This window comes from Daucus carota, chromosome 6 (genome assembly GCF_001625215.2).
Source record: "Daucus carota subsp. sativus chromosome 6, DH1 v3.0, whole genome shotgun sequence".
Taxonomy (NCBI): domain Eukaryota; kingdom Viridiplantae; phylum Streptophyta; class Magnoliopsida; order Apiales; family Apiaceae; genus Daucus; species Daucus carota.
In genome coordinates this window covers 30,298,923-30,316,436 of record NC_030386.2, presented here as the reverse complement: position 1 = coordinate 30,316,436, position 17,514 = coordinate 30,298,923, and the positions used below count along the sequence as shown (strand labels likewise).

The 17,514-nt window shown below is 34.5% G+C and overlaps 1 protein-coding gene across 3 annotated transcripts; it reads left to right on the top strand.

The window, feature by feature from the left end:
* Positions 1 to 1,795: 1,795 nt before the first annotated feature.
* On the top strand, positions 1,796 to 16,520 carry LOC108224734 (alpha,alpha-trehalose-phosphate synthase [UDP-forming] 1). 3 transcript variants are annotated; one of them, XM_064080502.1, is made up of 18 exons: positions 1,796 to 2,185; positions 4,771 to 5,140; positions 5,307 to 5,404; positions 5,541 to 5,929; positions 6,493 to 6,607; positions 7,030 to 7,131; positions 8,115 to 8,262; positions 9,975 to 10,063; positions 11,026 to 11,074; positions 12,322 to 12,422; positions 13,160 to 13,347; positions 13,693 to 13,810; positions 14,363 to 14,542; positions 14,622 to 14,744; positions 14,821 to 14,908; positions 14,999 to 15,126; positions 15,251 to 15,346; positions 15,956 to 16,520. In XM_064080502.1, the coding sequence occupies exons 2-18, from the start codon at positions 4,780 to 4,782 to the stop codon at positions 16,220 to 16,222; spliced, it is 2,640 nt and encodes an 879-aa protein (XP_063936572.1). In that variant the 5' UTR covers positions 1,796 to 2,185; positions 4,771 to 4,779; the 3' UTR covers positions 16,223 to 16,520. The 3 variants fall into 3 exon arrangements, with proteins under 3 accessions (XP_063936572.1, XP_017254936.1, XP_063936573.1); XM_017399447.2 differs by lacking the exon at positions 1,796 to 2,185 and adding an exon at positions 3,524 to 3,812; XM_064080503.1 differs by lacking the exons at positions 1,796 to 2,185; positions 7,030 to 7,131 and adding an exon at positions 3,525 to 3,812.
* Positions 16,521 to 17,514: the final 994 nt, after the last annotated feature.

Below are 17,514 nucleotides of genomic sequence, written 5' to 3'. Positions count from 1 at the left end.
GATTAGACTAATACTTTTGAGCCACTAACCGAGCAGTTTCTATTATTTTTAACACACCGGGTAAAATAGAATATAACCACGTACAGTATATGTTTTATGCACTTGTGTTGTGTTTGGTTGGGGTGAATGATTCTGGAAAGAATGGAATGAAAAATGAACTATCTTATGGATGATTTTAAAGAAATTTCATTCCTTCATTCCATTCCCTACATCATATGCTAGATATCCCTTCCATTTGAGATGGAATGCTTCATTCTCTCCTATCCTCAATTTCTTCTCAAATCTCATCATAGCAATTTTGCACTCCTTCAAATTTTTTTCAAAACTTTCTTTCTATCTCTATTAGTTTCAAGTATTTTTACTCATTTCATTCCATTCCATTCTCCCCAACCAAACATAACATTGGAGTGCAGTTTCCGTTCTTGCTTTTAAACTCTTTATAAAGGTAAAAGGTGGTCTCAGTGGACAAGTGAACGTCAGATTGTGAACGCTTCATTTTTATACATCTAAATTCTAAAAGCTCACTGGTCAGGAGACACCAAAACTATATATATAAACATAGTAGCTTTTTAGCAGGAAATGATGTGATGTCACATATTGTCAATATTTTGTAAACATACTGTATGTGCCTTCTGACCGATATCTAAATAATACAATAGTAACGATATATGCTTGTTTAAACTTCTTGATGTTTTAGGTGGAATAATCTATATTAAAATTTAAATGAAATCCGATAAATTTCATCTATAAATTGGGATCTGTGATGTCCTAAAATAGTACTCCCTCTATCCCTCTCATTTGTTTACAATTACTATTTTGGGATGTCCCTCTCATTTCTTTACATTACCATAAATAGTAAGTTTTTCTCATCATTACACCCACTATCTTCCCCCACTATCTCATACTCCCTCCGTCTCAATTTATAGGTCCATTTTGGAATAAACACGCATATTAAGAAAAAAGTCGGTTAGATAGAATCTTATCTCATGTATCATTAATTAGTGCATTGATAAGTGAGAATATAGTTGAGTTTCAAAAAAATCACAATAAATATAGGGATTTAGTCCATTGAGAAATGAGAATAATGTTGAGTTTCAAAAAAATCACAATTAATATGTAGATAAATTTGTATTGAAAGAAGAGAGGGACAAGTATTTTGGGACAATTTTTTTTTTCCAAAATGGACCTATAAATTGAGACGGAGGGAGTATTTAACAATAAAAACTACTATTACACCCACTACTTTCCTCCACTATCTCAAATCTATTATTAAATATTGATAGGTCCCACCATTTTACCCACTTTTCATCTAACTTTACTCATTTTTCATACATTGTCTTGGTCTCCGTGTCCCCCTCCAATGTAAACAATTGAGGGGGACGGAGGGAGTATATTAATAAAATTGTATAACATTATACATGAACATTTAATGAAATAATATAAACTTGAGTTTCAGAATTAGTCTCAGAAAAATGATTTACCAATAAGATAAGCCTATTTGGCCAAGGATTTATAAGTTAGTTTTTTTTTACTTATAAATAGGTTTATGCTTTATAAATTTGAAAATTCTAATTCATTATAATGACTTCTAAAATTTTAGTATTATAAGAAAATATATTATCACTTTATTTTAATATATTGATAATTTTTAAATATAATAGATTGGAAAATATTAATAAATTATTCTGAAACCTATAAATAACATTTTAAAAAGCAAGTTACACCGCAACTTGTCCATCAAAACACTTGAAAAAGCCCAAACCAGATCCCCTCACCCGCTGAAAGCCTGAAACCCACCACCCTCCACTTTTCGGTAGCAATTACCCGAATTTCCGGTTGCCGGTAACAATAATAACTACCCACCCCAACCTCAAGCCCTTTTAACTCTTAACGTGTATCGCAAGCCTTTACTCACAAGCTCTTATTCACTTGACTGCATGGCTTTCTCTCCGTTACCTCCCAGTGAAACTCCCGCCACTACTCACTCTTATTCTTCGTGCATCTCAATTCTCCACCACCGCCTCTATATATACTCATACACACACATGTTTGTTTCATTTCCTCCTCCTCACTTTCTCCAACTCTCTTCGTTTCTTCTTCGCGCTTTTGCCTCGGAGATTGTGCTTCGGAGTTTGTGCGTCACTGAGCGACGCCTCTACGATCGGCGATTCGAGTTGTTCATCAAGTGAGATTACGCTCTTTGAGTTTCTTCGAGTTGATTGTTGTTGATTTGCTGTTCGATTGTTAATGTGAGTTTGTTTTTGATGAATGACGTCTGAATTGATTGTTATCGCAATGCACTTGTTTTGGATGATTGCGAGTTAGGTTTTTGTGAGTTCTCGTGAGGAATTGCTTTAGGTTTTGTTACTGATGTGTTTGCGGAGGAGAATTTTGATGCGTGTACGTATTAGACATATTGATAGTAGTCCTGTTAGGCACAAATTACTCGGTCGTCTAATGTGCTTGTGCTTTGAAGTTGTTTTTGATAATTGCTTGTTTGCGAGTTAGGTTTTGGTATCAAAATGTAGCGTTTAGACACGAGGAATTGTTACTGATGTTTTCGGAGGGAAGTTTTAATGCTAATACATATTAGATGTAGTGATACTAGTCCTGTGCTGTACAAATTATTCGAATGCTTAATGTGCTTGTCCTTTGAATTTGTTTTTGATAGTTGTGATTCTAGGTTTTGGTGTTACGCAACTGTCGCATTTATATAGGTACAGTGCTGTACACAATACTCAATTGTGTATTGTGCTTTTGAGTTTTGGCATAAGATATAATTGTATGTTGTCGCAGCAGTCAGCATTTCATATGAAACTGATTAATTACTGTCAGTATATTATTGACTTTGATTCGAAGTATGAATTGATCTTATCACATTGCACTTGTTTCTGAAATATTGTAATTCAGGATTTAGCATCAAATAGTAGCGTTTGTGATTTCCTGTAGGGATTCACATTAGGTTTTGTTACTGATGTGGTGCTGAGCAGATTGTTGATGCCTATACCTATTTGATGTAGTGCGATAAGTTCAGTGCTAACAAATCACTCAATGCTCTTTGTCTAATGCACTTGTGCTTTGATGTTAAGGCTTAAGATATAACTGAACAATTTTTTCTATGATCAGCAATTCAAAGAAAGTAGGTTAGTCCATAATTAGCTTTGGTGTTGCGCTTGAGCTGATTAGGTTTTGGTCACAGTATTGAATAATTTCTCTTAAATACTTTCTCTAGTTTAAGCCTGAAATTTTATTTTTTTTTCCTGACGAGGTTGTGCCGATTACCTTTGTAACAAAACTTGTATGTTATGGTTCAGAATACTTTGAGTGTGTGGGTGTGATGAGGTTGTACGTTAGAAGAAATATACCTTTTGCTCTTTCTTTGACGAGACTTCGCTTGGTACTTCCTTTTCTTATATAACAATTGGTTTGCATTATAAAAAAAAATTAAAAAAATTACTACCTCTGATGAGGTTGTGCTGATTATTTCTGTTTATTATATAGGAGTTATGTGAGGTTACCCTAGAAAACTTTTACTTTTTCTCTATTGAGGTTTTTCTGATACTTATGTTTCCTAAGTAACAACCATTGTTATTGAGTCGACGACTAGTCGACGACTAGTCGCCGACTAGTCGGAAAGTCGGTAAGAAATATTAGTCGCTGAACGACTGGGGAGAAAAGTCGGCCCGTGGGTAAACCCCGACCCGACCCGGTCCAAACATAGTTAAACCCGACCCAATTACGAATTTTTACCCTATACTTACTGTGAAAAACAAAGTTTCCTGCTGCAAACTTCATCAGCGCGAATCTCTCCGGTAAGCTTCTGCTTCTCTCCTCCATCTCTCCTCTCTCTCTCTCTCTTCGCCTCTCTTTTCTCTCTCGGATTTTTTTCATTTTTAATCAACCCCGTCGTATGTATATACACACGGTCGCGTGTGTATATATTGTGGGTTGGGAACTGGGAAGTCGTACAAGTGTACGTACGTCTGTGATATGTACTGTTTTTTGATTTATTTAATATTTTACTTTCAAAATTAATTCTAAATTCTAATTTTATGTAAAAACATTTATTTAAAACGTTTTTAATATTTATTCTTTTATCCTTTTTTTCTGAAAAACTATTTAATTAATTTTTATTCATATTTTTTAGAATTAATTATTTAAAACGTTTTAATAATTATTTTTTATTTAGTATTAATTAATTTTTATTCATATTTATTCAACTTTTATTTTTAAGAATTAAATTCTAGTTTTATTTTACTTAAATTTTATTTATTTTATAACTCCAGTTTTATTAGAAACGTTTAATGATTATTTTTAAATTATTTTAATTATTTTTTAATTATTTTAATTCATATTTAATTTAAACAATTCTAGTCCTGGACAGTAGCTTCATGCTCTGTTTTTTTTACATACTCTGTTTTGCTCTGCCAAGCATGTGCTCTGCTTCTACCTGCCCTGTTTCTATACACCATCTGCCCGATGAGCATTAGGATGATTCTAACATAAACCTGCAATGATTGTAACTTCCATATATATTTTTATTTATGTATTTATTTATGTATATTCCGACTTGTCGACTTATTTCGACTAGTCGGGCGACTTGTCGACTAGTCGATTCCAAGGCATCCGGGCGCCGAGGCTCGACTTGTCGACTTAATAAGCATGGTAACAACTACCTATATTATCATTAATTTATCTCACATCAACTAGCTCTCATAACAGCACGAGTGACTATCTAAAACATCTAACTTCAAGTCCCAATGCTTTCAGAGGTTCCAAATGTCTGATAATAAGTACACAGCCAGCTCATCTGTCCCTTCAGACCGGACAGAGAAGCTCTTACGAGACACAGAGTCAAGTCAGGGCAGTAAGGCCTCATCAAGTGAGGCCAGTGATACTAAAAGTGCGTCTGAGATCTCTGAGCTGAAACTGCCATCTATGAAGAGGCTTGGCCCAGGCATTTCACTTGCTGAAAAATATCCGGAAGGGGCTTCCTCTTCAAAAAAGCTCAAGGAAGGCATGGCTCCGAGACCACGTCTGTTGGTGGTGGCTAACAGGTTACCATTCTCTGCAGTTGGGATAAGCAATAATTCCTGGTCTTTAGAAATAAGTTCTGGTGGGCCAGTGACTTCTCTTCTGGGCAAGTTTCACACTTATGCTTTTCTGTCCATCTTTATTTATCCTCTGTTCACTTTAGAAGGAATTTTACTGTATGCACCAGTATCTATTCATATGCTTCCACACTCCTTGTATATGGTCTTTTACATAAAGAAGTAGTGTTAACATCTTGTACTTTACTGTTTTAGGCTTGAAGGAATTTGAGGCAGTATATTTCGGGTGGGCTGGGATGCATGTTACAGATGAGGCTGGGCAGAAGGAGCTGACAGAAGCACTGATTGAGAAGGTGCATCTGTTTTATATATTGGGACTGTTTCTTTTTGAAATATGACGCATTATGCCTTTGACTTGGCGAGTTTGTTATGTCCATCTCTTCTGGGATAATTATTAAGACACCCCCCCCCCCCCCTCCCAAATTGCAGAGGTGTATACCTGTATTCATTGATGAAGAGATTTTCCATCAGTACTACAATGGATATTGCAACAACACATTGCGGCCTCTTTTTCATTATCTTGGAATTCCGCAAGGAGATGGCCCTGCAAAAACCAAATCTTATCAGTCTCAGTTTGATGCATACAAAGAAGCAAACCGAATATTTTCCAATGCTGTAATCAAACACTACAAGGAAGGTGATGTTGTTTGGTGTCATGACTACCATCTTATGTTCCTCCCCAAATACCTAAAGGAACACAACAGCCAAATAAAAGTTGGCTGGTTTCTTCACACACCATTTCCATCTTCTGAAGCTCACAGGTCCCTTCCATCTAGATCAGAACTGCTGAATGCACTTCTCTCAGCTGATTTAGTTGGGTGAGTTCCACTTATTTGATGTTATAGAGACTTATCCTATATGCCATGACGTTATATAAAAAGTGGCAACTCAAATCCGAGGGTGAGAACTGCTTTGAGATTGAAATATATTCAAATATAGTTTACATTTGTAATATACCTCGGTCTGATAAAAGTACATTTATCTTCTTGTTAGTTAAACCTTTTGGCAGCACCACCAATGGTCCACAGTATATAATTTCTTTTAAATTATTTTGAAATGTATTATTAGCAATCGTGAATTTGTTGATATATATTTCCATTCCTAAAGTGCGACATACACAAATCAAGAACAAGATTTTAACTAATCAATAGAAAAATAATATAAATTAACACTTCATTCATATTATGCCTTTGCTGCTGCTATTTAAGCTCCTACAGTACAAATATTCATTGGTTTTCATTATATGAACAGTGAGTTTATTCACATACAATACGTGGGTTTCTCTGCTTGCACTTGATAGTCATAGAGCTCTTGACCTTCTTTTACACATAATTACATATTGGCCTTGGCATGAGACTAACTACCAAATATGGTTCTCCAGTTTCCATACTTTTGATTATGCGAGACACTTTGTTGGTACATGTATTCGTATTCTTGGAGTGGAAGGTTCACCAGAAGGAATAGAGTACCAAGGAAGGTTCATTCGTGTGGCTGTGGTATGTGCAAGTTACTTTAAAATGTCTAACAATTCTTTTCTGTATTATTACGTTTTTCCTTCAAGAGGAAAATAAATCAGGGAAAGTAGAAGACACTGATATAGGAGACGGGGTTGTGCTTGTCCCGACTGGTTCTGATTTTTTTCACTTCTCCTTTCTTCCACAAGGAAACAAAGATTGACTGATACAACTTAGCAAGATTAAAAAGGATCGACTGATACATGAATGCCTGATTTTATTCCATATCGTCAATGCCTTAAACATATTTCTTTCCTTCAGTCAACTATATTTTCCCCCTTCTCCATTCATTCAATAAAAGTACTCAATCGAATTAGCATTTCAATTTTCAAGTATATGTGCGATTTGCTTTTAGAATTTTGAGAAGCCGTCATTGAATTTTCTTACTGATGGCGATACAACAGTTTCCAATTGGGATATATTCAGATCGATTCTTTGAAGCTCTCGAGACTCCTGAAGTCCGAGAGTGTATTAAGGAATTCACAGATAAATTTTCTGGGCGCAAGGTTGGTGTTATTTTCCACATCTCTGTCGTTTTTCTTATCCTTCTTGATACTTGTCGTAAATATGCAATTTATGTATTACTGCATCTGTTCCACTGAGCCTCATTTGGGAAGCTTGGTGTATTACAAAGTCATATTTGTTTCATGTCTACCCCCAACAGAAAAATACTTTAAATTAGATCAGAGGGCATGAGTATCATGGTATGGAAGTTGAAGACATTGTGTCTTTTTGGATTCCCATCGTTTGAACTTAAATGTTGTTGAGGGAAATCTAAGTTTAATGGGACACTTTTTTTTTTTTGACGAATAATGGGACACATTTTGTGAATGGAGAAAGTATTATGTATCCACTTTCCATGCCTTTGCTTAAGACTGTGAAGTGATTTTCAGTTCAATATGATACCTAGGCAATTTCACCTGTTATGACTCATGACTAATGAGTAAGTCTATCTATCTTCTAAGTTCCAACATCCAACTGGTAGACTTCTTACCACATTAGTTTGAAGCCTTTGATAACAGGCCCTATAAGTCTATCTAGCTTCTGAGTTCCAATATCCAACTGGTAGACTTCTAACCACATCAGTTTGAAGCCTTTGATACCAGGCCCTATATATGACTATTGCTGCACTTTTACCTACGTTCTGTAAATATTATATTCTGCATTTTTTCCATCCTGGGTTGTTCCTTTGATTTTTAGATGCTCTTTGAATGTGTATGAAACCATGGATCAATCGTTTGGAATTTCATTAAGAAATGAGTTGTGTAAGCTTAGAGTTCTAATACTACTAGTTTTTAGTCAGGCCTACCGATTTAATTTAATTAGTTAAGATTGTTTTCATATCATTATGTGTGGTTCTAGTGTTGTTGATGTAATGGTGAAGAGTTCGCTCAATCTTTCTTATGTCGAAGGATTCAAGAATGAAAACAACACAGTAAAATATGTTTTCTGGAGTGCGTGTTTATTTTTCCTTTGCTAATATTGGCAGGTGATATTAGGTGTTGATCGCCTTGATATGGTTAAAGGAATTCCTGAAAAGATACTGGCATTTGAAAAGTTTCTTGAAGACAACAAAGATCAGCGTAAAGAAGTCATATTGCTGCAGATAGCAGTAAAAAGACCAGAATTTTCTGAAGGCATGCACTTTAACACTTTTCCTTTGAATCTGCAAATTGTTATACAATAATTGTTTCTCTTTCCAGCTTCCACTATAGGAAGAGAAATTTATGTGTTGGAGACATTACGGAGTTCCAGTTCAGCTTTATCGAGCAATTAAATATGATGCGTTGTTATCTAAGAAATATAGGCAATTTTAAAATTTTGGATTATTGGTATGTTAAGTATGGACTTCAACTCTAATTGCATCCATCATGCATGTCCAGTAAGTTCTATAATTCATATATGTGGTCAACCAAAGTAAATCAATTATTTCTGGATCATCGTGAATATGCTTCGAGCTCTTAAGAGAACTCAGGTCAGACTTCAGGTCAGAGTATGTTGCCATAACAAACTTTCTGAAGTCCATAGTAGGACATAGATCTTAGACTGTTCTCCTGTATTACGTTGTCAGTATGAACTTTAAATTTGAATTTAATATCTGCAATTGGTTTTCTGTAATAAGTTATTAGACTTGACTGTTTACTTCTCTGTTTTTGGCGTAGGAACATGTTGCTGTGTATCTAATTGGACCATATGTCAAATTTTGTTTATATGTTGCGTATGAATGTATATTCCCACAAAGATTGCACACTCTAATAGTTGTCCTGAGCTATTGTTTTGTACCTTACAAAGTACATACTTGTTTCCCTCAAAAAAAAATAAATAATAATAGGCATACTTGTTATATGTTACAGAGTTTTTTGAGACATTAGAAGTCAAGGTGTCTTTCTCTTCTATGCAGCCAGCTACTACTTTTTTCATTAAGCCCTCTGTTCTGTTCTTTTTATGTCATAAAGAGATAGATATTTAACAATGTTTTACATGAAGTGTTTTTACATGAAGTATGACATTTTATTTTATTAGTTAAGGTAGTTTGTCATTTATCCTTTCAAACCGTTGAGTTATAGGGATAATACTCATTTATTACAAAAAGTAAGACAAAGGTATCAAGTAATCTGCAAAGATCATGCAACCATTGATAGTTATTAAACAATTACGCCTACAAAGAATAGCAACATATATAAAGCAGCAAAGTGGAGTGATAAACCTTGATGTGCACAAGGAGAAATTATTGATTACTACAGTACAGAAACTCTTAGCATGCAAATATACATAATAATACATAAGCGATTCTTATTAAATTAACCAATACACTTGGCATTATAAATGGGTCTAGATTGCAATGCCAACGCTTTGTTGGTTCAAGGAGGTAGATCATCTTTCGTATTAATGTTAGTATTGGGATGTTATTGTTTTATTTTAGCAGAAGTTTTGTATATTACATGGACACACTAACATCATTAGTTACAACTACCTGAATATTTCATTATCAAACAAGTAAATCATATCCTGGCAAACTTGAATTTTGTCGCTCATATGAGCTAGATGGATGCGAATTTTTTTCTAATTTCCATTCATCCCTCTCTAATCTTAGTTCAAGCAGAAAATTAAAATCATTGGTGTCTAGCACTGACCAGGTTATTATTAGCTCACGTGAAGTGCCAATTTGATTATTGTGTAGTAGCATATGCATATGGTGCTATAAATAGCATGTCAATATGAATTAAACCCGCATTAAATGACAAATATTAAATCTGCGATGACCATTTTTGTCACTGATCGGCTGGTCTTTTTCTTTTTTTGTCTGCAATACTGACATTATACTTTTTTCATTTAAAACGTATTACAGATCAGAAACTTGCAAGCCGGGTCCACATGCTTGTTGGGCGCATCAATGGTAAATTTGGAACATTGACTAATGTTCCACTAATTCATCTGGTGAGTCATATACTTATATATAATCACTGACCTACAAAATTCTTTATAGTGTAAGCACACATATACATTTTAGATGCATGTTAAGTATAACAGTAGATTATAGGTAATACAAGTACCTGATGCAGAAACGTCAAATCTTAACTAATTTGTAAAATTAATATCATGGGCTGAAATTATGTTGATATCTTGGCATACTTCATAAGTTGATGTTCTGTAGAAATACGTTCAACATGCAGAGCATGACTATACCTTTGAGCACTGCATGTATTACTTCATGTGTCTGCTCAATCAGTAAAACATGGTATAGGAGAATATATCTTGGCAAAATGAGACAATGCCCCTCCTGTTGCTTAGATATTGATAGCCCAATATTATTCTCTTTATATAATATAACACATAAATAATATCGTGGATTCCTTGATGTTTGCATATAGAAATTATGGACATTACCTGCCAATTCAGGCAAGGATCTACTTGGTATAGTTTTTGCCTAGTATATGCCTTTTGTGATAGGGTCTGTCCTGTTTTATGTTATTTATAGTCATTGGACTGTTTTATTTGTTGTGTGGAAAATATCTATTTAGGCCACCTCTTTTAGGTTTTGTCATTAGGTGAGCTAAGAAATTCAGGCTAACATAGTCTTTAAATTTCAGTATATCATTTTTTACTTCTGGTTTATGAACTGTATATTGTGTCTGCATATTAAGGGTATATGCTTCTCATGTGACCAATTATGAGCTATATATGTGTGTGTATTATAGGCATAGGACTTCATCCAAAAAATACATTTATGAATATTCTCAACTTATTGACAATTGTGAAAGCAAAAAAAATGGCAATCTGTAATTGAAATGTCCATTAATCATTATTGCTACAGGTGATGACATGTTGGTAGTCATAGCTGACTAGATGGTTTTGTTTATGTCTGGTAAATCTAAGCAACATATCTTTTGTGTTCACAGGATCAACCTCTCAAGTTTCATACATTATGTGCACTATACGCAGTTGCTGGTACCAATTCTTTTCCCCTCTAAATTTAAGAGATTTTGCGCAAGGAAATGGTAAATTTTACTTTTAACCAAATATTCTGGAGTGTCTACAGAAACAAAATTATCAACACTAAATAAATTAAAATCCAAAAGTTACCAAGATGAGGCAGTGGAATGGCTAAAGAGATTTCTCGTAGAACCAGATTGTAGTTCTGTTGAATCAGCTTGTTTTGATTCACGTAGCTATTATCGTCTGTACTTCAAATCGATGTCCAGGCCACCAACAATTAACCTTCTAATCTATTAGTAACATGACTCCACTTCATTTTAATCTTTATTCCCATTGTAGCAATACGCTATGGTAGTGATAGGAAAATACAATTACAACAATATCCTGTTTCTTGGAAATCTACCTGCCTAGGCTACCAAAATATAACCTTCCGAACTGTTACTCCCATATTATCTAATTTTTGGCTCTACTCTCACAAGGTGTCTGCTGGACACAGGTTTATAGCTCTAGGAAACAATGCACAGGCTTATAGCTTGTCCATTCAAGCTATGTGCCTTGGCTACATAACTGTGATATTTGAGCTGTGATCACCATATTATTTAAGCCTTTCTTTTAATTTTCTCACGTGGCGTCTACTGGAAAGAACCTGTCAGTACTTTATTTCCTTTTTGTAGCAAGACCCTGCTGTAACATATGCTAACCCTCTGATTGTCACCATCATATCTTTTAGGGTTTTTATATGAGTACTATTTTTATTCAAACATCAAGTAGTCCTCTCTCTTGTTCATACATTCTTTATGAATTCGGTACAAAGTGAGGAGTCAGAGGACAGTTTTGTTGGAATAACTAGTCCCTGGCTCTCGACTATTTTACTGTGTAGCTTAAGCTTCCACGGTCTCCATACCTATAATTTTCCAGCCCTCTCAGAGTGGTACTATAAGAGACAACTCTCTCATGGTTCTAGTAGGAAATATTTCCTATGCACAAAGTCGCAAACTACTTATTGTGGTGGTAGTTTTTGTGTATAAGTGCTTTATCTTATCTATTCTTTGGATCATAACCAAAAATTCTGCTTCTTAAGTGGAAGTACTTTTTATAATTTTAAATTAAATCTATAGGCACACCTGGTCACATTACCTAGTGTATGCCATATCAAAATCGTTGATTATATCACCAGAAACTGGTGTCTTGCACTGTTGAATGAGCTAGTCATTAGTAGATACTAAATAATTGCTTTAACAAATATTCTTGTTGATCAGATGTTGCTCTTGTCACACCTTTGCGGGATGGCATGAATCTTGTTAGCTATGAGTATGTGGCTTGCCAAAAATCAAAGAATGGAGTCCTCGTTCTAAGTGAAGTAAATGTCTATACCCTCTATATGCTTTGTATTTTAATTCAATTGCTGCATGCTTGCATGCTGAAAATTTAAGTGTGGTGTTCTTCAATAACTATTCATGCCGATAAACAATTCAAATGATATTTGGTACTGGGGATTGTTAGATTTGTTATTATACCAATAACAGAACAGAAAACAGGAGCTTAAAATACTTTGCTCGTCTTCTATTCTGCACTAAACCTTTGTTACCCACTTTTACTGTTGATCTTTTTAGCAGTTTTACAGGCTTGCTGATACTTAATGCTCATTGTAGTCTCGTATTTTTAACATTTCTATGACGAAAGTTTGGAAATTATCGGATTAGAAACTGCAAGCATGTGCTATTAGTTTGTGTTCCTTCGATCTATAATATCTGACTTCTTTGTGAATGCGATTTGTTTTTTGTTTCACTCTTATTTTGGAGAAAATTAATGTTGATATATGTAAAACCCTCTTAGCCTAACTTTTCTTGGGGACCTTCGTTCATGATTTATTGTAGTGGGTTGAATCTCATGTTATGCAATTGCCGAAGTGGAAAAACAGGAAACTGGAAGAATAAAACAGAAGTAAACAATTAGGAAATAATTTGAATATTTTTATTGCATGAATTGGAGAGAAATGGGTGTATGAGGGGAAGAATGGATAACAAATTTAAATTCTATTTGGAGATATTTTGATGGTTAATTTTGTGAAGTCTCATACTTTATGATCACTTTTAGTTTGCAGGTGCTGCACAGTCTCTGGGTGCTGGAGCTATCCTTGTAAATCCCTGGAACATTGAAGAGCTAGCTTCTTCAATTGGCCGAGCTTTGAATATGGAAGACGATGAAAGAAAGAAAAGACATCAATATAACTTTCAACACGTCATAACCCATACTTCTCAAGAGTGGGCTGAAGCATTTGTAAGGTACTGTAGACTATTACAGTTATTAGCTGGTATGCTGGGTAACATGAGGTCCTGCTTTTGTTTAAACAGCAATGAATGCTCACCTTTCTACAACTGAAATATTCTGTAACTTTTCACATATTCTTATATTGCTTTATGTGATGCTGGAATAAATATTGACATCCTAGCACATCTGCACATGGTACTCGTCTGTTGATATAAGATGGAAATGAAAGAAGATTTAAGAAGCTAGTTTCAAAGCATGTTTTCATATGGCCAACAGTTATCAACCTCTTCTAAGAAAGAGGTTTTAATACTTGCTGCTAGTTATCTAAAATATTTTGTTCTCAAACTGGTGTTTTGTAGGGAATTGGATGATGCTGTGATTGGAGCTCAGCAAAGGATAAAAGGAGTTCCAACTGCACTCCCAGTAACAGATGCCATAGAACACTACTTGCAGTCAAATAATAGATTACTCGTACTGGTACAAACTTATGCTCCCTAACACCAGTGGATTGTACCAACTGTTTCGCTATTAGTTACTGAGGCACGCTGTTTTCTGTGTGCTTTTTTTATTTTACTATGTAGTGTGATTGTTGTATATTGTGAGTGTCGAGCATTTACTCTAGTTTCTTCAGCTATTTGATCTGATGCACTGCATACAGAAGTGGGCTAGATTTCTCTGACTATAAAATTGAATTCCTTTGAAATTATTGAAAATTTCATGCAGATGATTACACATTTACAAGGAAGAATACATGTTAGAGTCCTGCTAACCCACTACAACCCAAAAAGCTAAAAGAGGGAGAAAGAAGTAGTGAACTGGAAATTATGAATGGAGAGAAATTATAGTATTCATTTCTGACATGCATTCCCATAATCGTGTATTACATAGCTTAAACAGATTAATTGTTTGTGCAACTATTGATGTTATAATCTGCCCTTTCCATCTATCAAGCTATCTGTGTGTGCAGGTATCCTACATGCTATCTGTAGAAAGCTCTATATTTAACTCCAAATATATATGTGTTGACAGGGATTCAATGCTGTCTTAACTGAACCGGTGGATAGTTTGAATAGACGAGGAGAAGATCCAATCGGTGGACTGGAACTTAGGTTGAATCCAGACTTGAAAAACACCCTTATGGAACTGTGCTCTGACCCAAAGACTACTATTGTTGTCCTCAGTGGTAGCAACAAATTGGTTTTAGATGGTGTAAATCCCCTGGCAACATCTTCTTTAATTATTATTTTTGCCTTCTGTTACTGTCATGTTGACGTGCTTTCATTTACAGAACTTCTGTCAGTACAAAATGTGGTTGGCGGCAGAGAATGGGATTTTTTTGCGATCTGCGACGGGAGAATGGATGACATCTATACCAGAGCACTTAAATATGGATTGGATTGACTGCATTAAGGTCTGCAAAGTATGGTTACATCTCTTTGCAACATTGGTTCTTGTCTTATATCTCCTTTTTTTCAATAAATCTACAGCCTGTCTTTGAGTATTTTGCCAAACGAACTCCACGATCATATTTTGAATTCAGAAATACTTCACTTGTATGGAACTACAAGTATGCAGGTTTGTTATTTGGTTAATCCTGTATCCTTGATGTTCTTTTTTTATCCAAATTTTTCCATATTATTTTTCAGTCATGTACTATGATTGCAGATGCTAAGTTTGGTAGAGTTCAAGCTATAGACCTGCTACAACATCTTTGCACTGGCCTTTCAAATGCATTTGTTGATGTCATTCAAGGCAGTAGTTCAGTTGAGGTCAGAGCTCTCGGTGTCACAAAGGTGATTACATTTTAATGTGTGTTGTTTGTGTGTTTGCATGTCTTGAGTCGATTAGCTGATAATATATAAATATGTACATATATACATACATATCATTATTCAACCATTTTGCGTCTTAAAACAGGGTACAGGTATTCGCCACATACTTGGAGAACTTGCAGGCAATTCAGATCCAACACAGATTGATTATGTCTTATGCATAGGTCACTTTTTGGGGAAGGTATGTTTTTTATTGGGCAACTTTAGGCATCTTTTATACATGTGTGTTTGTGTACATCTATATATATATATATATATATATTTGTTTTATGGACCTTCAGCATTCCTTGTGCAACTATGTTATGCTCCTTGATAATATTCTTAACTAACTATACGACTTTTTAGTAGATAAGTATCACATGACGATATTATATTCACTTTAAAGATTTCCTATTAAAATCGTTCCTTGCTGATTGCATGTATATTCAACTTTACTTCCAAGTTCCAAGGCATACTAGGTATTTTATTGCTTCATGAAGACATATAGAATTTATATTATAAAGGTTTGAATAAACAGTGGAAATGTGGTGTTGTATGTAGAAATTTTGACTTTTCTGTGCGGTATGGAGTGTCTTTATCTACAGGGCCTAACATTATGAACTGCATTAAGTTACTAGACATTATTTTCTATTTAGCTATAATTTCAATAGTTAGCAAAGGATTTTTTGATGATAAGTCTTGTACTCTCTCAGTCACTGACGTGAAAATCTTATGACAAAAAAGAAAAAAGAATATGGCGTAGCCAAACTGGTCTTTATTCTGGCATTGACTCATATTTCCTTGTACTCAGGATGAGGATCTGTATACTTACTTTGAGCAAGAGCATCCAGTTGAAACTCCTAGAACTACTGGCAACAGAATGTCTGAGCCCAGACTGCAGAATAGTGGAAGTGTCTCAGGGAAGAAGACAGCATGTAATGTGCTTGATCTGAAGAAGGAGAATTACTTCCCTTGTACTGTAGATCGGACTCGTTCCAGTGCTCGCTACTTTCTTGAATCATCATCTGATGTTGTTTCTCTTCTGAAAGCATTGGCTGCAGCATCTTCCTTGAGCTGAGAGTTACGCCATGTTGTGGTTTCTGTTTGTCTACCTTTCCTTTTTTCGATGTACTTGAAGTCGAAGGAATAACTGAGATAGATAAGGGCATTTACATAGTTTACTGGTTCCAGGTATGCCTTACCCATAAAAGTTAGCCAGCCGGCTTAATTAGCCCAAGGAATGCACTGAACTCCTTGATCAGTTTTGAGTTAAAATACTCATGTAGAGTTTTGACTCTATTCTTGAAATTCTAGAAATATTACTAGAGCCCTCTTAGTCTTAAAATCTGATGTTAATACGAGAAGCTTTTGGTTTAGTGGCACAAATTATCATCATTAGTTAAAGCATGAATGTCTCAGTCGATTGTTTACATGTGACAAAGGGTTGGACATACATTTTATAAGTATTTAAAAGGTAGTTTTACAAATTATTTTAATTTTTTTTTCTGAATAAAAGTTTCATGTTTAAATATTAATAAAAAAGAATGAAGAATAAGTTATAAAATTATATATATTTTTAAAACTGCGTGTCAGAAATGAGAGGAGAGTTGGTCTTATCCATCTGTTTATGCATATTGAGCTTACTTTTCGAACTAATTGTACTTTCAAAAAAGAAATTACAAAATTTAATTAGTTATTGAGTTTACAATATGCGCCGAGTTTACAATGCGCGCTAGGTTGTTGCGTATCATACTTTTATGGGAAAATAGATTTTTTTGCCACCCAACTTATTATTTGTTTAGAAATCTACCACTGAACGATAATTTTTTTCTTTTTTGCCACTAATGTTAGGTTTGGATTTTTTTTTGTCACTAACGTTAGGTTCGGATTTGATTATTAACACTATGTAATTCTTTTTAGAGTTAATTGCATTTGGCACCCCTTTGATTTCAGTATGTTGCACATTGCACCTAATAGTTTTGGAATAAACACCATGCAGCCCCTTACTTTCAACCCGTAGACACTTTGCACTCTTTCCGTTATCTTCTGCCGTAAAGAACTATAAAGTTAAGTGATACTATATATTTATGGAGTCTTAAAATAATTCATAAAACTAAATTTTTTAGGTTCTTAAAATACCTGTTAAACTCTCATACTTCAAGGTAAACTAACTAAGAGACATATAGATGACTGTATATAATGTTATAGACACATATCATATCACCATAATATTGCAGACTACCACTATGTTTTTATAATGCTAAAAAAATAACATATTGTTAATAATCAAATCAAAATATAACGTTAGTGACAAAAAAAAAACCCAACGTTTTTTAAAGAAAAAAAAACCAACATTAAATTTTATTCAGA

Coding starts and splice junctions, on each gene's coding strand:
- LOC108224734 (XM_064080502.1), top strand. CDS start 4,780: ATGTCTGATAATAAGTACACAGCCAGCTCATCTGTCCCTTCAGACCGG. Junction 5,405..5,540: donor CAGAAGCACTGATTGAGAAG/GTGCATCTGTTT, acceptor CCCAAATTGCAG/AGGTGTATACCTGTATTCAT. Junction 15,347..15,955: donor TAGGTCACTTTTTGGGGAAG/GTATGTTTTTTA, acceptor CCTTGTACTCAG/GATGAGGATCTGTATACTTA.